The sequence below is a fragment of the Melozone crissalis genome, unplaced genomic scaffold, assembly GCF_028551555.1.
Source record: "Melozone crissalis strain CALT ecotype California unplaced genomic scaffold, PUWL_Pcris_2 ptg000009l_1, whole genome shotgun sequence".
Taxonomy (NCBI): domain Eukaryota; kingdom Metazoa; phylum Chordata; class Aves; order Passeriformes; family Passerellidae; genus Melozone; species Melozone crissalis.
In genome coordinates, this window is record NW_026535787.1 from 11,038,834 (window position 1) to 11,064,461 (window position 25,628).

The 25,628-nt window shown below is 38.6% G+C and overlaps 1 protein-coding gene across 4 annotated transcripts in view; it reads right to left on the minus strand.

Moving 5' to 3' along the window:
• Positions 1–25,210, minus strand: part of ROBO2 (roundabout guidance receptor 2) — an 860,236-nt gene extending 835,026 nt beyond the window's left edge. For all 4 annotated transcript variants that reach the window (XM_054270511.1, XM_054270509.1, XM_054270510.1 and 1 more), the window contains exon 1: positions 24,596–25,210. In XM_054270511.1, the coding sequence (XP_054126486.1) occupies positions 24,596–24,719 (124 nt within the window). In that variant the 5' untranslated portion in view covers positions 24,720–25,210. The remainder of the gene's footprint in view (positions 1–24,595) is intronic.
• Between the last annotated feature and the right edge of the window lie 418 nt (positions 25,211–25,628).

Below are 25,628 nucleotides of genomic sequence, written 5' to 3' on the forward strand. Positions count from 1 at the left end.
GGATGTTGGTATTTTAACTTTTCGCTAGAGGATCTTCCATCCCATACCAAACTTACTTCTGATACAAATCTTATAAACCTCATCACAATGTGCAGAAAGGAGAAAAATTCTCTTTCCAACCTGCATCCAGGAAGAAAATTGTTGTCTCTGTCCCATACACATGAGCACTGAAAGGCAGACCATCACAAGGACCCTCATGTACACCATTCACCTGCTCCTATGACCAAGGGAAGGCTGCATCCCACATGTCCAGAGAAGCAGTGGCTCTAATTCCAACCCCTGTCTGGAGCTTCAGAAGAAAAACTGTTTGTGCACAATACCACTAATATCTCATTCTTTTTACATCTAATTCTCATGCCTTACAAATAGAAACTTAAAAAGGGCCGGTAACAAAGGGAACTGCAACCTTTTCTTACTCTATTTTATATCAGGTTAAAATTTTTAATTCCTATCGAGTTTCACATTATTTCCAGCCACAACATTTTTCATGAATATCATAGTTCCCATTACTATTGTGCTTTGCAAAACTGAACTGAAAACCAATAAATGAAGCTTTCAGTTCATCTTCTTTGATGCCAGCTTTCTAATCTTACAGTAGCAAGACAGGACACAATAAGCAGAGCTGTAGAATAACTGCACCGATCTACTAGTAAAAAAAAAAAATCCTGCTGATGTGGACTAAGTCAATCTCTCTGCAGGAAAATCTCACACAGATCCCAAGAGATCATAAATTTACAGCCTAGCTTAAAATTATGGAATTTATAATACACTTGCCATTTATTTAGTGAGAGGATTTTTAAGGAAACTGCTCAGCTGGATTGCTTTTCCATTACTGAAACACAACCATCAGCTGGGAAAACAAATACACTCTGTATTAACTACCATAAAACACAGATTGAAAATAATCAGGCAGATCACAAATTGCACCCTAGGCTATTAATATGAAAAGGTATCCAAGATTTCTCTACTTACTCAGATTGGTAGGTGCTCTTTTAAAGCTTAGAGTGATGGAGAGTTCTGGAAAGTTTCCTATTGATTGCCTCCTAATTTAAGGAAGCAAGATTATATATGGAGCAAAACTGAAAAAATCTTGTTATTTTAGGGATGAAAATCCTTTGGGGCTTGTTCCAGATCTGGATAATGTCCTTGACTGTAGTGTGTGTGGTGGAACCAAATAAGGTAAAAAATATATATGAGATATTTCATGAAGAAATATGTTATCCCATAGCAAAACAATGCAAAAGCAATACTACTTAAAGAAAACAAGTCTATCTCCAGCTGATTTATTAACTAGAGGTTGGTTTCTTGCTCTGAAAACCGATGCTGAAGTTGACATAACTTCGCCAGATCAATGATGTGTATGTAGAACAGTAAAAAAGTCAGGCTGTCACTTCTTTTTAGAGGACTAAATACAGGGCAAGGAAGATTTTTGCTTGAAGTATACCACCTGTACATGATGGTTTTTATTTATATTACACATTCTAATACTACTAAACATCAGTTGAAATTTATCATTACCAGACTCACCAACTGTTTTTAACTATCCTGAGAAAAGTTTCCCAACCTGAGGCTATTGGATTCAAGTTCTGTAACATCACAGAAACTCAAAATGGCCTGGGTTGGAAATGACCTTAAAGATCACCTCATTCCAATGCCCCTGTTGTGGGCAGGGACACTTTCCTGCCAAACAACAAAAACAACAAAAATCAAGTTTCAAAGCCCCATCTAATGTGGCCTTGAACACTTCCAGGGATGGGGCATCCACAAACAGCACATGGGAGGTTCTGGACCACCAGAACCCCCAAGTTCTTCTCCCAGGGCTGCTCTGGATCTGTCCATCTCCAGCCTGGATTGGTAACAGGCATTGCCCTGACCCACATGCAGCACCTTGGACTTGGCTTTGTTCAACTGCTAATTTGGACTGATAAGCCTTAGCATGAGAAGTTAGGTAAATTGGACAACTTCCCAATAATACATGCAATATATTGTATTTTTATTGTCTTACTAACTACCCTGAGGAATGCTGCTGCACTTTTAAAAGTTAAGAAATGGCACAAGCTATCAATAACCTATAGGAAATATCCACATATAAATTAATCTAGTCGCAGAAGTATTAAGTATATGAAATAGTATATAAAAATAAAAACTATATAAAAATATTTAACAATTTGCTTAAAAAATTCTTTCCTATCTATAAATGTGAAGTACCTGGAATATAACAAAAAAATCTCACTGAAACATCAATGACAAAAAATGTGTAAATATTTGCAAAGAATTGTGCTGGAATACTGGTGTTCTTTACCACTTAATTTTTTCCCCCTAAAATAACAAAAGAAATACAGATCTGATAGTTCAATTTGCTTTCAGGCAGGAAATGTTTTGCTTAAGTGAACACAGAAGTCTTGTACTTCAGTATAAGGTCACCGACTCTTCCAGAAAATACACTCCTGTTTCTTCTTTCATTAGAAACATTTTCAGTTTATCCTACCACTTGAATTTGCAATAACTGTGCGTTCTTCCTTGCTGAAAGGGATAACTGCTGTGTACAGACCTTCCTTTATAGCGTAAAAGTATACTAAGCCATGTTAACTCTTCAGGAATCATGCCAAAATATGAACCTCTGGACTCCAGAAATTTGGATGCTATGTTAGAATAGTTTAAAGCATTGCACAGTGATTTCTACTAAAAATACCAAAAGCTGTGGGTTAAGACATTTATGCCAAGGGAAGATGTGAAAAGGGATCTAAAACTCACAGTGGGTCTAATTTGTCCAATTAGCAAACACACAACTGAATGCCCTTATAGGCCACTGACATCCCAGTTCACAATGAATATTTCAAATTAAATATTTGGCCTAACTGCAAGGCTCACTTCTGAATACATCTGGTTCTCCCCACTATGAGAAAAAAGGCCAGAGGGAATCTCACCTTGCAAGGACCTTGGGGCTCCATCTTACTCCACCTCCTCCCTGGAGGAAAGCCTGCTCTCCATGCTTTATTTCTACTCTTTGTTCTCTCTCACAAGGCTTCAGGAAGAATAGAAAACCCTCTGGATCTGGGGCTACATTAGGGGCAAATAGAATCTGCTCACTTGAAGTGAGGATTGAAAATCTCAGTTCCTCTGTTATTTGTCTGACAAAATCTGCCAAACAGCAGCTCTGCTCTCCAACCTGTCTCCTCCCTCCATCCCTCCGCCCCACTGCTCCTTCCCATCCCTTCCAAAATTCAAACAAGCTGAGCTCCCAGCCCATATCACCTTCCTGCCCTCAGAAATTTTGGTAATACAGTCCTGATTTAGCCCATCCAAGATGACCCAATACCTAAGCCAGCAGTCCAGCAGGCAGCACCTTTGAGATCGAGTTTGATGCTTCCCAGCTGGGGAAGGAGGAGCAGAAATGAAGCAAGACAGTGCCTGGAGGCCACTCCTGCCTTCTCCAGCTTCCACAGTCTGTAAATCAATTTGCTGTTTCACTTGCAGTCAAACTACACCAGGAAATTAATCATCCCAATGCCCCCCAAAGAAAAATATCTCTTAAGAAAGCACTTATTTAGTAACTAATTCTGCCCTCTTATATGATTGTAATTTTATAGGTTACAAGATTTAAGTTTTTTTTTTCAACCAAGACTAAAGATATTTGTTACAAATGATAGATGGGACAATCCTCAGTCCACTTATTTATCTTCAATTCTTTTGAAAGGCTATGAAATATATATTTCTTATTCTTTAACTACACGAATTAAGACTTCAGTGTTGTACATTGTCACGAAAACCTTTTGAGGGTCTGGCATCTTTAATCTCTGTTATTCAATGAATAGATCTTTAAAAAATACAAAATTATGCAAAGCTACTAAAGGAACACTCTATAGCCCTTTTTATTTATCTAAGAACCAAATACTTTTTGACTATCCAAAGTACTTTCCCTATTGTTTGGTATCAATCCCTAGCACAGCTGATACTCGAGGCAGAGATTTTCAAAATGCTGCCTAAGGGATTTAAATGAGGATTATTTTTCTAAGTCTTCATTTTCTTCTTTCAATGAGCACCCTCAGCCTCTACCCCCATCTATTTTCCATTCCACATTAACAGATTAGACTTCAAATTCCCTCTGGACAAAAAGATACTGCATCTCAATTCAGGCTGTCAAAGTTTTAGAGCCACAGAAGTTAGGAGGAAGCAATGCAGCTGCTAAGTAGCAATTACACCCAACCTTTGCCATGTACTTTGGATCAGAAGGATTTCTTCTCCCAGACAAACAGCAAGAAGACTAGAGGAAACAGCACCAAGATGTACCTGTACCAGGGGAGGTTTAGGCTGGACACCAGGAAGAATTTCTTCACTGAAAGGGTTGTCAAGCTTTGCAAAGGGCTGCCCAGGGAGGTGGTGGAGTTACCATCCCTGGGTTTGTTCAAAAAAACCCAACTGGATGTGGCACTCAGTGCCATGGTCTGTTTGACAAGGTTGTAATCAATCAAAGGTTGGTCTCCATAATCTTGGCGGTATGTTCCAACCTAAATGATTCTGTGACCCTCCCATCCTTCAGTTTTCTGTGTTGAGGAAAGCACACAACCACATGCTTATTTCAAGCATGAACTCACAGCTGAGCAACTAAGCAAAGATGGTTCCTCGATTTGGTGCCCAAAAAAAATATTTGCAATATGCAGACATCTAAAGATGCAGATGAAGGCAAAATGGGATTTTGTAGGGGAGCCTGGTCATTTCTCTGTGATTCAGATCAATTAGAATTATTCATCTATACACTTCTGAAAATTGCACCCATTTGCCACTTTGGGCACTTAAATAACTTAAGGGAAATGGATTCTTTCCAGTAATTTCAGTCATTGAAAGTACTCAGCATTAAAAGGCATCCTTTGGCTGTTATAATTCTTCCAAATGCTCTGCTAATGGTTTTGGTTATGACTGTGGTCCTTGTCCAGGGAAGAACTGGAGAGGCTGCAGCTAAGTTACCTTAGGAAGGTGATTTTTGATCCAACTTTACTTGCCAATTTAAAACAGCCATAAAGAAAGTCTTTATTTACTTCATAGCTCTAATGTAGCAGATTATTTTCTACAAATTCCAAATAACTCCAGCATTTCTCTATGTCAACCACACAACACAAACTTATTTTAGGCCAGGGACTGCCTTTGTGGCAGGTGAGTGTGAGGCACTGATGAGCACAGAGAAAACTCTATATCTGAAGCACTGCCCTAAAATACCTGAAATACTCACACATCCCAAGGATAAGAAAAAAAAGTTCTGGTACAGGAATGAGAAGATCCCTGCTAGAATCAAGCTGTGCCTGTTTCAATTGGTGTTTTCAGTGAAATATCAGGGATGATATTGCTTTTCTTTCAGATGCAGCTTGAGAGGAAATCACTTTGCTAATCAGCTTGGGTTTATATTTGTAATCACTGAAGCAAGCTGCTTTTTTGTCACTTTTGCCACTGCTTACTAAATATCTAAATATGATTTACAGTCTGCCATACTGGTGGCTGTATAAGATGTATAGTTTTATTTTCAGAAAAAAAATGTTGAATCTTGTTCTGCTATGGGTATACCATATTAAGGAATTACATAAAAACAATGTAATTTAAAAGCAGGGAGTTTATTTTGGTTTTTCATGTGTCTGATTCACAGCTCTTATATTGCAAAAGGTTGTAGATTAATTATAGAAGCTATTAATTTAATGAATTAGGTGAAAATTAAAAAAGAAAAAAAAAAAAAAAAAAAGAAAATGGGCCAGAGATTTGAGAAAGGGCTGTCTTCCATGGTCAGGGAACCTTGGAAGAAAAAGAGAAAAAAGGTGACCCATGGGAGAAAAAAAATCACAGTAGGTTGTAATGTATACTCTTATTAATATGACATTTACTGGCATTTCAGTCATATTTGAATCTTTCACAACTTGCCCTTGCCTTCTCCCCTAAGAATGACTGCCAGTCCTACTATTATAATTTGCTATCTTTACAATGTGCAATTATATTTTGACACATACCCCCGATCCTTTTAATTATTATTATTTTTTCTAATTGGATGAATTTCTAATATAAGCTAAAACTAATGGTTTATAACCATGCATAGTTTGTGGCTGATTGGACAGCACAAGTGATCAATAATTTTAATAATCTTGGCTAGATTTGCATGCCACTATTTTATACAATTAAATATAAAATGAAAGAAATGAAACCCACAAATCTCAGTCAATTACTGAAGTAGATTATCTATTTTCAAAGAGAATGGGCCAGATGCTCAGCTAATTTAAATCAGCTCAGCTCACTGATATTTACATCAAGAATCTGCCTCAGTATTTTAAATCCCTTTATCTCCAGGATGTAAAATACATAGAGAGCTATTTGGGACAAAAAATGTTCTCATGTGATTGGCAATTACACTAAAGGTTGTAGTGTACAGCAAGATATTCAACACTATAGCAGGAAAGAAAACTTGCTTTCATAATTTTATAATTTATGAAATAAATATAACTATACATTATCAACACTCATCTTAAGACTATTTACCATTGGGATGCAAATTACAAGTTTATCATAAATTAAAAAATTTTCAAACATAATTTCTGAAATGTACATTTGTGTAAGACAAAGTGTTAAAGAAAATACTAAAACCTTCATGGGAATGTTTAAGATTTCTCCTTAAAAGCCTAATTGCTCCCTTTGGAGACATTATAATCTATTGAGTAAATACTTATTTATAGACTTTTTAATTGGTGGATTACATTAACAGATATCAGGATATATTTTGAAGGCAAGTATATTGACCTTGTGGAGTCCAATGCCTCCTTATATATAGCACATTTACTGGCAGAAAATTCTATAATTCTAATTATTAGTGAAATTGATTTTTACAGCTTCTGCAAGATTGAGTTCACATATATTTAAAGGAAATATTGGCAAACTGTGTCTTTTCCCTAATAAACCACTGGGAACAGTAGCATTTCGGCCTTACTTTCAGCAGTCTCTAAGCAGTCAGAAACCCAGCTCTTTATCTTTAATCTCCGAATTGAACCACAATAAAAATAATAATAAAAATCTGTATTAGCATTCAAATTCAGCCTTTGGAGTAAGCTCAGGAGGGAGACATATTTTAAAAGGGGACAGCAGGAGCCTGGAGCTACCACTCAAACCCGCTGCAAAACATTCAGACAACTCATTCACCATTTTAAACCTGCTCATAAATGAAGAACAGATAATGACAGAAGTCAAAGCATCAAGCCAGGGACAAGTAAAGGAGAGGGGGCTCACAGGACCCAGAAACCCAAACACCACAAACCTCAGAATGCAAATGAGAGGAACAAAGGGCATAGCCTGAGATGGAAATACATTTTTCCCCCCTCACAGTGTGTTTCCATGGGGTTATGCTCTACTGCTTTTTCTCAGATGCTCCATCAACAATTTTCTGTATGGGAAGCCCCTTTACTAATTAATTGTACTTTGGTGAAGAATAACTAGGGAATTGACAATAAAGAGCCATTATAGGAAAGATCTTTATATTATTGTGCTATAAGAGACAGAGGCAGCACAATCTGGCACATCACCTAACCTCTGCATTTCTCAGATCTCTATGTAGTTACTAGATAAAACTCTCCCCAGGCAAGAGGACTGTGAGGTTAAATTTACTTTTGCAGAGGAAGGGAATAAAAAAAATTACATTGGTAGCTGCTTGGAAGGGCAGATCCCCCTGTAAGTAGGACAAGCAAAAAATATCAGAGACGAGTCTGGACAGTAGGTTCCATCAAAGCTGGTAGAAAAGTTTGCAGACCGGTGGTTTTTTCCTGCCTTTCAACAAAGCCAGACTTATAAATGGCATGGTCAAACAGATTCCACCAGCAGGTGGTAGTCAAAAATTAAAGCCCTGATTCCCAGCTTAGTCCTTCCTCTGTAGCAGCAAACACAGGCAGGAGAGGTTATTGAACTGGATAAAAAGACGAATGTGTTGCTTCCTCCCAGACACAGTGAGTATTATGCATCGCTGTCAAAAAGCCTGAATAAAAGACCTTGTCTTGGTGTATAAATCCCCTGGTACCACTCTCATGAAATTCCTGAGTGCAAAACCGGTGTGAAAAGTTACTACATAAAAGAAAAAATGGTTGGTTACGCAGCAATACCTGCTATTGGCAGCTACCTTGAAAATCAGCTTGCCAATAGAGGCATCAGCTGTACTTCAAAACATTGCAACTGAGAAACAGTGAAAAGAGTAGGTGAGGAAGAAGCAGGATGAGAAGGTGCATGAACTAAGCCACTGCTCCCTCCTGCAGCCACAGTTCAAAGCAGGAGTCTTGAGATGGCTCCTGAGTTGAGTGGCTGTGTGCTCACAGACAAACCACGGTGATTCCCAAGGCCTCCTTTTTCCTTCTCTTCCCATTCCAAGCACAAGGTACAGAGCATATCAAAAAAGCACCAAGACAACCTTGGGGTTTCCACCTTCCCTTCCTCTTGGCCCTTAACTACTCTCAGAAATGAAGAAGGCAGAAATGGAAGCCAGATTTTACAGCTGCTGGCCAGGAGCCAGAACAGCAGCTAATGTTGCTAAAATCTGAGCCTTCGTTTGATTAGATGGTGGAAACACCTCTCCCCATTTTTTCTTCCCCTTGAGGTGACCATATGTCACTCTTTGAGTTGCAAGACTCACAAAATTATTTAGAACCTCAGATATTGTGTACACATCATTTATATCACACACACACATATATATATATATCTGCCATATATGTCATACCTAAGCATATTTGATCTTTCCACAAACAAAAGTAAGAAATAAGCAAGCAATCTGTAAAAACCATTTTCTACCCATGCATGGGATTAGCTTCTGTGAACTGATAGGATAATCAGTCTTATAGACAAACATTCCCAAGGCAGCCACTACTTCCACCAAGCCCACATGAGAGACTTTATAGAATGCAACTACTGTTTGCTTACGACATGATAAAGAAAAAGACATCCACAGAGCAAAAAGAAATGTGAATATGCAGAGGCAAGGATTTCCAATTAAAATGGCAAGAGAGGGGTTAGAGGTAGATAAGATGGATCTTAAAGTGCAGATTTCACTTCCACCTACCGCCACGTATCTGTTCATTAACTTTAGAAAGCAGCAAGTGCTGAACTATTTTGTCTTATAAGTTGCTGATGCCACAAGTTTCTCTTATGTTTCCTGAGTTTCATCTTGTTTTTTTCCTCTGGGTGTAGTTACATAACTTTTCAGGTTGTGATAAACACTCCTGAATGTGCTGCTTAGAAAATGCTATTAACATGCTAAGAACTTCGGGAAAGAGAACATTAACAGAAAAAGAGAAAGGGGACCAATCCATAGCTACACAGGCTATATGTTAAAAAAACCCCACAAAAATTTAGCACAGGTATGGATACACACCTCTAGGGGAATGAAGTTACTAACTTATGCCATGCAGATGCTCTCCACTGTTTGATGTTGCTGCAGCTGTACAGCCTCAACCCATCATTACAGCACCTTTAACTCCTCCTTTCTTTCTTTCTGAAAATGATGAGAAAAGACACCCACATGCTTCTTTCCTAACTCCAGCACATAATTTGTGTGTTTTATACTGTCTTGCATGCAAAATTCAAAAAAAAAAAAAAAAGACAATAAGGAATAGGAGAGTTTTTGCATCAAGTCTGGACTGCTTGGGCAAGTCTTTGTACTGTTTTCCTTTTCCATTCTTTGCCAAATTTGTTTCTGTTTTACAAACTGTTTGATGCAACAGCCTGCTTCTTTTTATGTTATAAGGGACCAAGGACTCTTGTTTAGAGATTCACATATTTGTTGTGATTTAACTGTTATTTCCACTAGCCAAAATAATTTTTTAAAGTTTCATCGCATTTTCTTGATCTACATTTTAGTGCACATGGCTATATTATCTGAAAACAATTGCCTTTAAAGAACAGTCAAAATACAACAGCATTCAAATTCTAAATTAATAGGTAGACAAAGTTTTGTTAAGAATTTATGATTACTTCAACCACCTCTGTGTTGCTCTGGAATGCTGTGTCCAGTTCTGTCCAGGCTCTGTTCGGTGGAGCCCAGCAATGGGACCAGGGGCAATGGGCAGGAATTTATGCACAGGAAGTTCCACCTGAACATGAGGAAGAACTTCCTCACTGTGCAGTGACCAAACACTGGAACAGAGCACCCAGAGGGGGTGTGGAGTCTCCCTCACTGGAGATATTCCAGAGCCATCTGGACACAATCTTGTGCCATGTGCTCTGGAACGACTCTGCTTGAGCAGGGAAGTGGGACCAGATGACCCACTGTGACTCATTGTGGAATTCTGTGATTTTTCTATACTTCCTAGTGGCTATTGAAACAGGAAAAACCTAGATCTCTTCAAATGCCACACATAAATGAAAATCAATGGTTTTGCAATAAAAATATTATGTAATACTTCTACACTGATCATCCTGGAATGATAGTCCTCAGGTTTTCTCCACTGTCACTTGAATTTTGGCAGACAAGGCCCATGGGGGAAAAGAAATCCTTCTCCTACCAATCAAGAGGGAACAAAGTACACTGTTTGCTTAAGGATGATGCATTCTGCACTTTCCAGAAAGAGGAAATCCCCTGTGAGTAGTGCATACATTTTTTATCATTTTCTGGTGAATGAGTGATACACTGCTATAAAACATCAGCAAAAATCCCTCCCACTGATGTGCTTCCTCTGGCAAGTCCAGTTGTTTCACCAATGTTTCCTCCTTATCCCTCAGTGCTTATTTCTGATATTTTCTGGTATTCTGTTCATGAAACAACAACAACAAAAAAAGAAGCAAACAGGAGTGCTAGATTAGAAAAGGCAATAAACTTTTAAATGTAGTACTTAACATTACATTGCTTACAGTTTAGCTTTGTGCTGTTTCCAGCAGGCACTGCTGAAAGGGTCTGAGCACTCAGGCATGCAACTGGCCCCATCTCAGGTGATAGAGCTGCTTCAACATGATAAATTCTTCTGAAGGCAAGTATAAAAAAGCTTTGATTCATATACACTGAAACTTGTTATAAGTAATGAATGATTTAGATGGAACACATTTAGCACTGTCTCGGAACGAACATTTATTACAAACATACCACAACATCTAAAGCAGTGGCAGATAGCACACCATCAATCAGAGCAGACCACCAAAACACATTGTGCCTCATAAACTACTTTAATATGTCACACAGCTTCCAAATATACATCACTGATCCATTTGTTACAAAGCCCAGGCTACTTTTTCACTGACAAGTCAGTGACATTTGGCATTTTCATTTATGTGTGATATCACAATGAATCTAAGGACTCTATTCACCCAAAATTAGGTTCCTGTGAGCACTGGCCTTTAATGCTCCTCAGGCTGGCACAGTTCTGCATACTTGGATCTTGGTAATGATGCCTGTCTACAAAAACCCATTTGCCAGTGTACTTTGTATACTTTAGCAGCAAGCATCTTGCTAACTATCTCAAGTCCTCAAGCTGCAGTTCTCTCTATATGCATGCAAAATTTATGGCCCATACTGATAAGAGCAGGCAGCAGCACAGTAGCAGTTTTAAAGGGCATATGTTACATGCTCAAGAACAGATTTTTCAACTCATTTTGAAGAAGCAATTGAGGAAGGTGTGTCTACTTTTCTCTTTTAATATCAGCAGAAATGCCTAGAAAATAATTCCACCACAGAACAGCAAAAAATTAACTCGTTACATATTTGGACTGATAGCCTGCACAGGCTTAAAGCTCCTGCATTTATATCTAAGGTCTGTGCTAAAGCATAGCTAATATGAAAAAAAAGTTTCTTTTCCAGTGTGAGAATCAATCAAACAGTGTAAACCACCAAAAATGAGCACTTCATCCTCCATCTCAATGCCTTTCTAGAGGTATAAGTGACAAGCCATGCTTCAGAAAAATGCCCAAGTGCTGAAAATGCAAATTTAAGAACATGGATTTCAGCGAATTTTTAAGAAACCTATGTCAGAACAAATTGTGCTGAGTGGAGGATTAAGTAGTTAAGAGTCTTGTTGTTTATTAGACTTCCAAAAATCTGTAGCACATTTCCTAGTCAAGCATCTCTTCCTGTCTCTCAAACAGGACTGGAAAGCATGCAGTTCACATAAAGTTTGGTCTAAACTGTCTTAAGGGATTTCCAGCTGCATCCCATAAATTCAGATCACTGGGATAATGAGCTACATGGTCTGATTTCTCACCAGTGTATGCTAAATTCTCTTTTGCTACTCTGCAAACTGCTGCTGTACCAGCCAGAGAACACATCTGAGGGAAACTGGGCAGGACATGCAGCACCAGCACAGGCTGCCCAGGGCTGTGAGCAAACAAGCAAAGCTCTGCCAGGTCAGTACCAGGGCTGTGGTGCAACCTGCTGCACACGATTTTCAACTCACATATTTCCCAGCAAATCCTCAATTTTACATTTTAAATACATTTCTTCACACATTCTTTACCTGATGCTTCTCCCAAACCGAGCATTCTCTGTCTGAAGTTTTAAGGAAGTTTACATTCTTATCAGATATTTTTTAGCCCTGCTTGAAAGTCAGTGATACCCCTGTCTCATTTATTCTAAGTATCAAATGTTACTATTTAAGCTCTATAATGTGTCATTGATCTGCACATTAGGCATCCACTGAAATCAATAGCCTGTTCAATGTAAAAAAATCAATGGTATGGTATAATCCTAAATAAGTATTCTACACACAAAACTCTGTGATGCCACCTTGATTTCAGTCTTTCATGTATGGCTACTCAAGCCAAATATTTATTAATGTTATACTTGTACAAAGAAGGCAAGAAAACTGATAAAATCAATGGCAATTGCAGTGGCTCTAGTGGTGTGGGTAGTGTAATTAGTCAAAACACTTCTAACACTTTCAGATGATATTATAGGAATAAATAAGAAAAGACAAGCCATTATGATTTTCCCAAGTATGTGATAATAATTCTGTACATCCTAGATTTATGCCAAAACCAACACAAAGTACTAACTAGCTGATACCTATTATGAAGGCTGAATAATTCTGTATCTTGTTGAGATCCAAAAAACCACTCATCTGCAATATGTCAAGCCACCATGAAAATTTGGGTTTGTAAAGCCTGAAAGAACCATAAAAGGACAGAGAGACAAAGAATGTATCTGTTTAGGTTGTGTTTCACTGTCACTGCCAGCTTTGTGGAATGAAAGCATCCCCAGTGGGTATCCCCAGCAATTCAGCTTTCACAAAGGGGTTTCATGAGCAGCTCTGCAAACCTCTCAGCAGACAGAGGGAGTACACACAGCCCTGGTTCAAAAGGAACATAATATGTCATGACTTAATAGTGTTTGATTTCTCCCCAGTGGTTTTTAAGGCTAGAGAGTTGACCTCCATCCTCCCTTGATGCTTGACTGTTGACATCGCCATGTTCTTTCTTGATTAACCAAACCTCATCCTCCACTTTATTCCTTAAGCCTGGTTTTTCAAAGAGTGCTATTACTGCTTAAGAAAAGAAAGAAAAAAGAATTGGACAAGGCAGCTACATAGAACACTTAGTGAGATAGAGGGCTAAAATCCCACACCAGGCTTGGCAGCTGTGATAATGATGTATAATTTAATTGAAGCTATACTGTGAGCCTCAAAAGGACTTCAGACCTTTTCCCATGTTTATATATTATTCAGGCTAATGGCAACCCTGAAATAGAAAAAGCTTCTTATCTCTTAAAACTTTTATTGCAGCGAGCTCAAAATGCACAAAGCTGAGTGCTGGTCTGTCTGCTTTAATGCAAAGTGAAAGGAGGCTGCTTCCAGTGCTCCTTTGCATCTCTGTCTTGGCAAAAAGACAGATGGGATTGGATGCCTTAGAAACCAGGGATGCCATGGCATGCACGAGAAATTGAAAGGTTTGAGTTACTTCTATACTTAAAATATGTTATCTATGTCTGGCCACTATTTGTTTTCACTTTTTTTTTCAACACAAGTTCATAGAAAAAATATAAATCCCATTAGACAAGACAAAAATCTATAGCAATCAATACAAATGGCACCTCCTTTGCATTTTGTGCAAGTTAAATGGCAGAAATTGCTGCACATTTAATGCTGTTACAAAAGCCTGTGTCTAGGGGGGTTTTGAAAACTAACAGGATAATTTACAGAAGGATGACAAGTGGCTTATTAGCAGTTGTGTTGTCTGGTGTGTATTCATCCTGTAGACCAAGCAGCAAAAAAAGGATCACTCTTCAAGCTGGTCTTCCATCTATGCTCAACTTACAGGGGAATGGAGGAATAAATCAGGAATCTTCATAGGAAGGTTTTTGCTTCCAGCCACTGTTTATACCATAATGCAAAACTGGAACTCAATATAATGTGATACAAGTGCACATGCCCACATAAAAAATAATACACCTATAATTAAATAACCTAACCCCAAATCACATCTGTGGAAGACAGTGGTCACAGAAAGCCAGAAAGAAATTCTTCAAATTATTTTTCTTTCAGAATGCATAGTAAATTCCCCCTGTGGTGACTGTCCATAGGTATTGTGGTGATCGATGAATCACAGAGCTCATCCCGTGATCTCTCCCAATGTGCAAAGACAACGTGAGTGCCACTAAACAAATCAGTCACTGCTGAATTTCTGCTGGGGAGATTATGAACAGATAGATTCAGAGCTAGCGACTGCCCTTGCCATGAATCAAAAATGTGTGCTGCTAAACTGATTTAGGGCCTCAAACTACATTATCTGTAAAATGAAATTACCATGTTCTTTGTTTGGAAAGGGAATTGAAAAGACCAATATAGATCAAGCAAATTTACATGCATAATACATTACATTATCCTGTGTTCTCAACACATCTCACTTTCTCTACATGAGGTGCACTTTTTGAGAGCACATGCAAGCTTTTGTAACATAGATTTTGTTTAAACTAGGCTTTAAGCAAGTTTTTGAAGCAGCTATGTCGTAGAATTCATAAAAGACAATGCATCTTCTGCAATCTGAATGGTACAAAAACTCCCACCAATTACTGTGTTCTCTTCAGTTTAAAGAGCAATAATATGCCATCAAAGGGCACCAGAAAGGAAATCAGTAAAGAGCCATATTTTCCCAAGAATATGGCTCATACTGAGCCATATTTTCCCAAGAATATAAATTAAGCAAAAGCATATTATCAGGAACGAAACCATATCTACACGTTCCTCATGATCTATTATATTGTCTCTAAATCTCTCCCTATAGGAATAATTCAAGGTAACATTTCTTATTAGTAGTTTTTTCTATGTAAATACAGTGAAAAATCTATTAAAACTGATTGAAAGAAACTAATAACTCTCTGATAAATAACCTCTGTAGATAGCCATGTGTAAAAGGTCTTCTAAAAATTAGAAAACATTTGAAACACAGAAAAAAGTGTGTACTGAATGTGAAAATCAAAGGAGCTGAAAAACAACTTAACCAACATACATATAATGGTGCCCAGAGCTGTAATGCAGAATGAACTCTTAAGACAGCTCAAAGAGTGATGCTCCATAAATGTTGGATTTTAAAATATGTCCTATGCTCTACAAAGAGTGAAGTGAAACCATATTAAATAGAGAATTTATTCTCCTCACGGTAACAGACCCAATGCACTAAAAAGTTAACTAGGGAAAAAAAAAAGAAAAAAGGAAGTGGAAATAGAGATGTTCCACCTAAAAGACTGAGAGGTTGAAATTCAGTTTTTAGTCACTATTATCCATGAGGATTCTTTCTCAGAGTACCAAAAATTCTGTCCTTTCCATGGTACATGGCAGAGTATGTCTGTCTCTGCACCAGGAGGATCCACCTCCAACTTTAGAGAAGTTCCTTCACAACTCTACTGCAATTCCATTCTTAGACTCCCACAGTCCTGGTCTTGAAAATATATTTTTCCTTCAAAACAATATTCAACAGCATGAAGGACTGAATTAAAAAAAGCTATTTCTTCAGCTCTCCTCCTATTTCTCTTCTGCTATCTTCAATGCTCAAAAGCAGAAGATTGCAACTTCAAAAATAAAAATAGAAATTAAAATTCAGCAAAACATATAGTCATTCTTCTTTTTTTTTCCACAGTGACTACAAACAGCTAGAACATTACCCAGATTTGAAGACTGCCACTTTTTAAAGCAGAAGCCAAAGAGTCTAGCAGTGGGGGGAAAAAAAAAAAACAAAATTGCAAAGTTGAAAACCAACTTTTGTCCAGATTTTTAATGAACTTTTTATTCTTCACCCCATGCTCTGCAACCTTAAACTATTTTAAGTATGCATTTGTTCTTTTTGTTATTAAACATATATTAATTATCTAAGTTGTATTGAAATTTATACATAAATTGAAAAGTATTGAATTAGAATATTCTTGACATCAAAGCAACAGTAATTCATTAAAACACGTTCTCTCTTACTGCACAAACCTATCTCAAGTCCATGGATAATCCGGAAGATAACAAATAGCTCAGCCAGACCCCTTGCAGAATGATGGATGGCAAATACAGACTGTAGACGAATTCTCAAGCTTTACTACAACCACCAGCAGCATGGAATCATCCTAACTAGTGGGAACTGCATCAGTGTCACAATTTTTCTTCTGTCCTCATCATCCTGAGGACTTTTCCATGCTCCCATCTGCAGATCAGTTCTTCCCCAACTGATTTGATCTGTTTGTAGACAAGGACTACTCAGCAAGAACTGCCAGGATTGACTATCAAATAGATGATACCCAGCTGAGACTCAAAAAAGCAGATTTTCCTCTCATTTGAAGTGGCATAATTCTAGAAATTTTAGTGAAATTCCTCCTGGCCATAAGAAAGATGCTGAGCACATTCCAGATGCCCCAGACACACCCTGACATACAGAACAACACTACAGTTCTTCTCAAGCAAGTACAAGAAAAAATACACAATCTTACATTTGCAGAAGACACTTAACCAGGGGCATCCCTCAAGGGCTATCTTCTAATGTAATATGCCAATATTTTAAGCCAGAAGTAGCAGATTTGGTATCTCAACTGCTTTCCAGAGGAATGCTGAACGTAGTGAGTGAAAAACAGGTTCTCCCTGCCTCTTTTCTGGAGATAAAAGAAATTAAGAACACTATCTGTGGTTTCTCAAAGTAAGCACTAATGACACTAACATGATGATAATGGAATTCAAAATTTCAATATGTCAATATTTAAAAATGTAACTAAAGAATGCTTTCTGAAATACACAACCTAAGGCTTGATATTGTTTTTAGTTGGGAGTGTCTGCCACTGGTTTTCAGTCATCCACTCCTGCAGCAGCATTCTCTAAAATTTCTAAGGAACGTTAACCTTCATGGCAGAAGAAAGCTAGTGACACGTTCAAATAGCACGAAAGTTGTCTCCCAATTTCTCTATAATTAAACAGAGTGAAATCCTTCAATATCTCTCAAAACCACTTTCTCTAACTTTCAGAAAATGTTTGTGGGGTTTTTTTCCTCATTGTTTTCCTATACCAAACTTGACATAGATTTCCATTTCTTCTCCCGATAAGTTTCTAACCAGTGGTTAAACCATTTGCTCCTTTACTACTATTTACACAGTTAAGGATCCCTTTTTTTCTGTTTTTTCACTGTCAGTCCAATGGACCTACAAAGTAGGTTAAACTTTCAAGCCAGAGGCACTAATCTCAAGCACTGTGGTAAATCTTGACTTTTCTCCCTCTAAACTTTCCAAAATCCCCCATTGCACTTTTAATGAACACACAAAGTCCAGCAGGTAGAAAGTTAATTGTTAACTAAAGCAATTAGTGGTGTTTAGGAGAACACTTATCCAGCCTCCTCCATAGGAAAGAAGTGAAGACTTTTCTTCTCATTTGCACAACCACAGACCTGTCCATGCCTGGAGCCACAGCAGAAATTTCCCTGGTGATGCCTCCTCACAAATTATGTGAGTGTGGAAACCACAGGGTTTTGGAAACCTAAAGCTGAAATGAAACAGGATAAAGAGGAGGGCTGCACTTAGGCATGCCAAAACTGATTTTTGTGAGGGCTGAGAGTCCTTGTCACTGGGAGCTTCTGCTGAGTGATCGGCATCTCTGGAAACAAAGCTGGATTTTTGTCTCTCTCTTGTTTTTTCCATTATTTTAAGTTTGCTCACACAAGGAAACACAGTAATGGAAAACCACTGATTTTGACAGAAAACCTTAGAAAAAAATTATTTTTTTTTTTACTTCGCTTCTCTGTGCCATATAGTTCTGCAACAATGAAGCTGTTTTACTATTTAGCTAGTGAGGCTGATGCAGTTTCAAACCCAGTAGGATGAAATCAGTGCTAGGATGAGAGTTAAAATGACACAATTCAGCTAAGAATAAGACTTCAGGATTCAAATATAAATGACTGAAAAAATAATTTCATTTGAAGATACTTTCACTATTAACAGGAGCTCTAAAGCAAGAGCATTACTTTATTGGTGGTTCAAGCAACATTTACCAAAACTAACTGATCTGTAAAAGCATCACACATCCCTGCCCCCCACTTTTGAATGTACTAAGAAAAGAAGATTTCCTGAGATTATTTAGTAATGGCTCTTGAGTCTTCCTTAGATCATGCTTTGAAGTAAAAAATCAATAGTGTTTAACTGATGAACAATATTTTCTTTGAAAATTTGTAGGAAGGGAAAGCCAAAATAACATTTCTTCAGCCATTCTGGTATGTGTTTAAGCTTATTCATCAGTTTGAAAGTGCACATCTGATCTGTGCTCTTTCAACACTTAAAGGCAAGGTACACGCATTCATTTTATTTGTGCACAAAAGTAAAGAGAGTATGCTTGTGCTTGCTGGTTTTCTGATGTCAGTGATGCTTTATGGTTGTTCCAAAATCTGTTCAGCACAGAAAAAAATAAAATTGCAAATAACCAAAGGAGAGGAACCTGTATGCGTGGTGGGTGAAGTGTTATTTAAATATTCCTTCTGGTTTATAACTGTTTGATCAACATACTTTTTAATATGATAGCAAACACTTCAAGCAATACTCCAAGCGCAGGATGTGGACATAGGATTCAAAGGAAGGTGTCACCTTATTATTTTTTTTTCCCCTGGATAGTCTGGAGCTGCAGGGTGAAGCTATGTGTCAACCTGAACTCCCCTAAACCCAGCCACGATCGCAATCTCTTCTCTTCCCTTGTGGCCATAGCTCCTGTCTGTACCGAGCTCCCCTGTGACCTGAAAGCGTTCAAAGGAAGGGATCACATCAGCTAAAGGAATGCCATCAGCTACAGGAATGCCATCCTCTCTTCTCTGGCCAATTCCCACCTGGATGGGCTCCCTGAGCATCCAGCAGATGTGCAGGAGCACTGGCACCAGTGGAAGAGCCAGAGGGAGATCCTGCAGACAGGACTCTGGGAAGACGGAAACTGAAAACCTGGCTCAGGCTGACTCCATCTGCAACCCCTTCTCAATGGTGTCTGGAAAGACTCTCCCAGCCTATGTTTTATTTGCTGCTGTTTAGTTTTGTGACAGCACTGCTCTGCTCTTAACTAGATGTTACAATTCCTCCATATTGCTCCCCTTGTGACTGCAAAAGCCACATCATTTTCCCTCCCTTACAGCTGAGAAGAAAACTCTCACAAGCTCAGTTTTCCACTGGTCCCATCTCCATTGCCTCTGCCTGTGTGAGACTAAATACAGGATGCCAAACTTCTATGAATTATTTCAAATGTCTTCAAAGAGATTAATAAACAGATAAATATATATTCCATATATTCCAACAAAATATGTGCAGGAAGCTTCAAGCATCCCCAGAAAACCTTTTAAATTCAGATCTTACTCTGAATAAAGTGGTGTAAAAAAAGGTGCAAAAAATTTGTTTGTTTCATGGGATAAGGACCAAATCCAGACTTAAGAGAAAATAGAAGACTAAATAAAACCCAGTTAATTTCACAGTCACTCTGCATCCAAATAAATACTCTTTCCCCTTTTAGTAATTTTGAAAGCAAAACTATTAGAACACCCTTTGATACATCAAATCACATACTGTGTGTAGTCATATGCTTTATATACTTGCAGTCAAACTAAAACTGCAGATCCACACTTACAGTACTCAGTTTCTAAAATTAGACCTTTAGATCCTTAGCTATGTACAAGCCACCTCCTCAAATATATTGAGCTTCCTCTGAAGTGAAAAAAATTGTGAATTTCTTACTACTCAAAATCAGGTTGCTTCTGTGAAACACAGGGAAATAATTTTAGGACCCCGAGTCTGAAACTTTTGGTCAGCATTTCATAAGATTTTCCAATGTAAAAAAGCACAGCAGCATATTTAATCTCTCAATATTTAAGAAATAATGTTAGTCATACATCATGGTAAGACATTAAAAAATAATTCATGCAGTTTATCCTTGAAATTACATAAAATAAATTACTTAAACTAGATAAATGGCAAACTATATAAAGTGTTATGCTTAAAATCACATAAAGTAAACAGTGAATCATCCCAGCACAGCTGGCTGTGCTCTACAAGTGCTGCAACTCAACCACCACATCAAAAGCTCCACACCCAACCAGACCCCCTATGCCTCACAATTACACTGAAATCCAGGCTACCTGGCTCCATGTAAATGCCTCCTATCTACTTTCATTTATTTAACATTTAAACTAGTGTTGGTGTACTACATGCACCCTAAATAATGCATGTGCTGATCAATTTGTAAGGAGCCTGAATCTGAGGCACACAGCTTTGCATCACCCCCACCAGCAATGCCTTGCCAGAGACACTTAAGATTTCTAACACTGGTACCTTTTGCTATAAAAATGATTAAACTGCAGTAGAGCTGAAATTGGAACTGAAATATAAGGCTGGATCACTTGCATAATAAACTTTGATTTAGTCATTAAAGACATTATTGCTTCACTTCCCCGTAGACAGTAAGGACAGGCACCACCCTCATATAGTTCTGTGGGGTGATGCCCTGTGGTTGCATTTTATTTTTACTTCTACAGTTTTATCATAAGTAAATCAAGTCACTCTGAGTTCTAAAAATGGAAATTCTTTCAGTGAAGCACAAAGGAGATTTGAATAAATGAGGCTTTGGGAAGAAGGCATTCTTTAACCGGGATTTCCCAGCCCTAGGTCTGGTCCTTTGCCTCTGAAGTCTTTTCATCTCCAACTCCTCTCCCCAGTCCTGAAGGTCTTCTCTTCACTTGGGAGGTGTTGCCAGCACTGTTGACAGATTATTTTCATGCCAGGTGTGTGCACAGAGTCTCTCTGTGCCCCTGCTGAGGCTCAGCTCACCCCAAGGACCATCTCAGAGTGGCTCAGGCTGCCACCCCTCAGCTGGGGTGGCCAAAGGACCAGATCCTCTTACAGAGATCACCATGCACAGGGTCAGGCTCCTCAAAGCTGCCCAGCAGCCTGGATGGGCACAGCTTCCCCCCATGGGGAATGCCTGAGCTGTTTCCAAGATGAGTGAGGGGTTTATGTCCTCCAGGAGTGGTGGCTGTCCTAATGGTGTCACCCTCTCTCTCTGAACAGTTCTGTCACACAGCTTTCCACACAGTTAGAAACAAATGGGCAGCTTAATTCCCAGTCTGCAAATTCTCCCAGATGCCACTGGACAGACACAAAGCACATCCACACTCAAACCTTCCTCCCTTACATATGACCAAGATTTATGGCAAAGGGAAGACATTGAAGAAATTCAACAGAAGAATTCAGAAGGGGCATTAGCAACACCTCAAATCTGCTTTCTGATTCAATATAAACTCAAGACAATACTTAATCTTCTTTTCCTTTTCCTAGTTTTTTGGTCTCCCTATTATAAATCCTTCTTAAACGTGAACCATGGGGTGTTATTTCAGCTCAAGGAGAAAAAGAAATATCAGTTGATTTGTACTTCCAGGTTTTGCTTTTGGACTCCAGTTTATCTTGATCATTAGTTTATAAATCCCAGTTTAAAGCACATTTAAGAGACTGCATTCCAATGAATCATTCTGAAAGGTTTTCTGGCATGCAGACTTAAAAACAGCTAGAAAAGAAAATGGTATCTTTATGTTTCTCCGGACCCACATACAGGACTCATTTCACTCCCTGACACCTAACATTGCAGTTTTCTACCCATAATTCCATTATTTTAGTTTTTTGTAACCATTTTTCGTGGTTTTGGTGAATTCCAAGGAGAAAAATACAGATGAAAAGAGTTGGTTTTGTCATAAATACAGAATTATACAGAAGGACCATAGAAAATGTCTTCCCAGAGCTTGTAACTTCAGCACTGAAGTTTTTACTGATTGTATCAGAAAATTTTCTAGATTCATTGACTTGTACTGATCATGAACAGGACACAAAGCCCACACAGATACCAACACTCTCCAAAGATGTCCATACTTTGCAGCACTTTTGAAACAAAATATGGTATAGAAGAGCTAGAGGATGGTCTGAATCAGCTGTGTCCATCCATCATGCAGCTCACTTCAGCACAGGGAATACATGAGAGTACATACAATGTGAGCCATCCAATGCATTTCCAGCAACAGAGCTGTAAGTTGGTATGCAGATCCCTGGCTGTCTGGAAACTCAGAAAAATAAGACTAAAAGTAATCTCTGTTGCCATTTTGGGATGGGCTTCCCAGTGGGCTTCACTGGAGAAGTCTGCATGCTGACCTCTCACCAAGCAACACCCTGAATTCCATGTGCACACCAACAAAAACAACCCCCACCACTGAGATAGGAGCAAAAGCTGATCCTTAATGGTTAATGGGAAGAGGAGGTGCACACATCCAGTTTTGGAGATCAGAAGCACGCAGACTACATGACATGACATTACAACAACTGTGTTCTGACAGATCCTGAACTTGGAGCTCTCCTCAGCAAGCAGGCACCCTCTCCAAGCCACACAGCACTCACAGTAATATCACACATGAAACAAACCACTGGGCAGCAGGGATGCTGAGGTTTTTGCTGATTCAGAGCTCCAAGCAAACAAGACAAATTGCTTCTTAGCCTCCTTGAAACAGGCATCCTCCTTATGTTTTGTTTCAGCTGCAAAAAAACACTTCTCAGAACAGCAAAAGCCCATATTAAGATATTTTCTGCAGCCAGGTTCACAGGTTTTTTCGACCCATGATAAAAATTCAGCTCTTTGCCTCTGCCTGAGAGTAGGTAAGAGACCAAAGCAATCCAGCCCTCATTTACCAGATTTAATTGAAAATGGGAGAAAGAGAAAAAAAAGTTAACAGCATTTCTTAAATCCCAGGAACTTGACAGTGACATATATTCCTAAGTCACATACCTCTGAGGAGAGGTCATGCTGCCCAGAGTAAATAACAGCTTGTAATTTGCAACGAGGATACCCAGCAGCAGCTCTGTGAGATACATGTGATAATGTGATTTACAGGACCAGGAAATAATTTTCAGATATATGTGCTGCATTAACAATCCAGGTTAAGCGTGTGCTGCAACTTTTCCCTTGAAGGTGCAGTGGGTGGAAGATTAAATGCAACAAAAGGAAATGTCGAGGGGGGGGGAGGGAGGAGTCTCCTGCTGAGATGTTGTGATAAATTATTAAAACTTCTTTTTAATGTTGATGCTACTCTTTAACCTCAGATCACAATACTGACAGCAGAGAAAAGCTGGAAGTGCTATTAAAGCTGTGATAAACACACCATGCTGTGGCAACACTTGTAAGGGGAGGAAAAAAAACAAGTAAAAAAATCCTGGGGGTGCCTCCAATCAGCAATACCAAGAAACAACCAGGGAGAAAATATCAAACTATCTACAATCCACAGTCCCTCAGTCCAAATATTTATGAGATACCATTTATGCTCAGTGAGCTATATTAGATTAGGAGACCTCAATAACCTGTGTTTTCCATAAACAAATGTCATGCAAGGAAGCAAAACAAAGTGAACTTTATGAAAAGGCACATTTAGTGAACTGCTCACAGCACACACAGGGTAAATCTTCCCAGCAGTTTTCAAGAGAAGAGGAAAATGGATTGCTGCCTTCAAAAATCATAAGTGTTTTCTAAACATAGCATTTTTTTCGATAAAGTTAATGCAATTTATCTTTATTAACACATCAACACTGACATAGCCAGTCAGCCAATTAGTGCTGCTGGCAGTGCATTTCACAACATCCATGTATTCTAAAAAAAAAAATGTCTGTCTAGTCATTTTTACCACATATACTAACAATTCTGCACTCAAAATATTGAGAAAATTGCTTTCTTTCTCTCTTCTTCTCCAACACTGTAGCCCCCTGTAACAGGGGTAACATCACTTCCAATAAAGCCACAAGAGTCCCAGAGGCTCCATAATTAAAAGAACAATCTGAATTCTCACAATCCAAAAATTCACTACATTTTTAAATGGCATGCATTTATTTTTATCAAGGCCCCAAACATTATTCTGCTAATGGTACAAAGCAAAGCAAAATTCCTGCAAGGAATACATACCTTACACAGAGACAGCCAGGCAAACTAACAAGAAAACAAATTAAACTCCATGCTCTCTTTTTAGTATCCTACTGCAAGCCCACACAGCAACCTGAAATCTGAGTCACTCAAAATAGCACAGGTATTCTCCTCAGATTACTTTTAATGCAGCTTTTCAGTACCTTACCCAAACATCCATCACAAAACTTTTCCTTTCCACTTACCCCCCTTCCAGTGTTTGCCTTTGGTCCTGCTAAGCTTGCTCAGGGTTGGTCCAGAGAAGAGCAACATCAAAACGAAAAGAAGTTCAAGCATAGTGATTTTCCCCTTTTCCAATGACAACAACATTTCCACAAGTTATTTTAAAAAAATACAAAAAAAAAAAAAAAATTAAAAAATCTCACATCTTCTCCCCCACTTGGTATTTACTTAGGGAAGAGTGTTAATCATTGAAAAATTAGAGCAAGGAGTAGCTTTGCTCCTCTCAGACGTTGAAGTAATTTTTCAATGATGTAGCCCTGAGGAAAGCCACATTTCTCACTGATCCGATTTCTCCCACACAACATGCAGCCAGCACCGCTGCTACTACAGCAGCTATAAAATAATTTCTGCTCCTCACTTGGGTTTCTGTGGGAATATATTCCTCAGCTTGCAGCGTGAGCTTGATTGAAAATGATAAATACAGTAATGCTTGTGTCCAGCAGAAAAGAGAAAAGATGTCAGGATTGTGAAAAAAGATGAGAAGCAGTTGTACTGACAGCTTTAAGCCTGACTGTCTGATCCTAATAGCTGTGCAACCAACCAAATTGCTCTTTTAAGAGTAATAAGGCTTCAGTGAAAGCTGGTGTCACTGCCACTTGGGTAGGTAGTGCAGGGCTTGAAAATCACCAAGGAACCTGCTGGAGATAACGACTGCCACGGTCCCAGCTCCGAGCGCAGAGGGCTGAGCAGAATACACTATGCACAGGGAGCATTTAATCTCTATTGTGTGCAGGAGATTTCCTGCTCTGCACTGTGCCACTGCTCAGGACTTTGCACTGCATTTTCTTAAAGCTTTACTTCACATTCTAAACTAAAATGCAAGCTCCAACACACGAACTGCTTGCAGCGTTGCTGAATTATTGCATGGGAAGAGCCCTGCGTGATTTTTTAATTTTTTTTTTTCTTAAAGTAGCAAACAGGAAGAACAAATCTTTAGGAGTAGCAGCAAGCTTTTCACTGCACAGAGCAGCTATGCATTTTATATTTTCACACTGC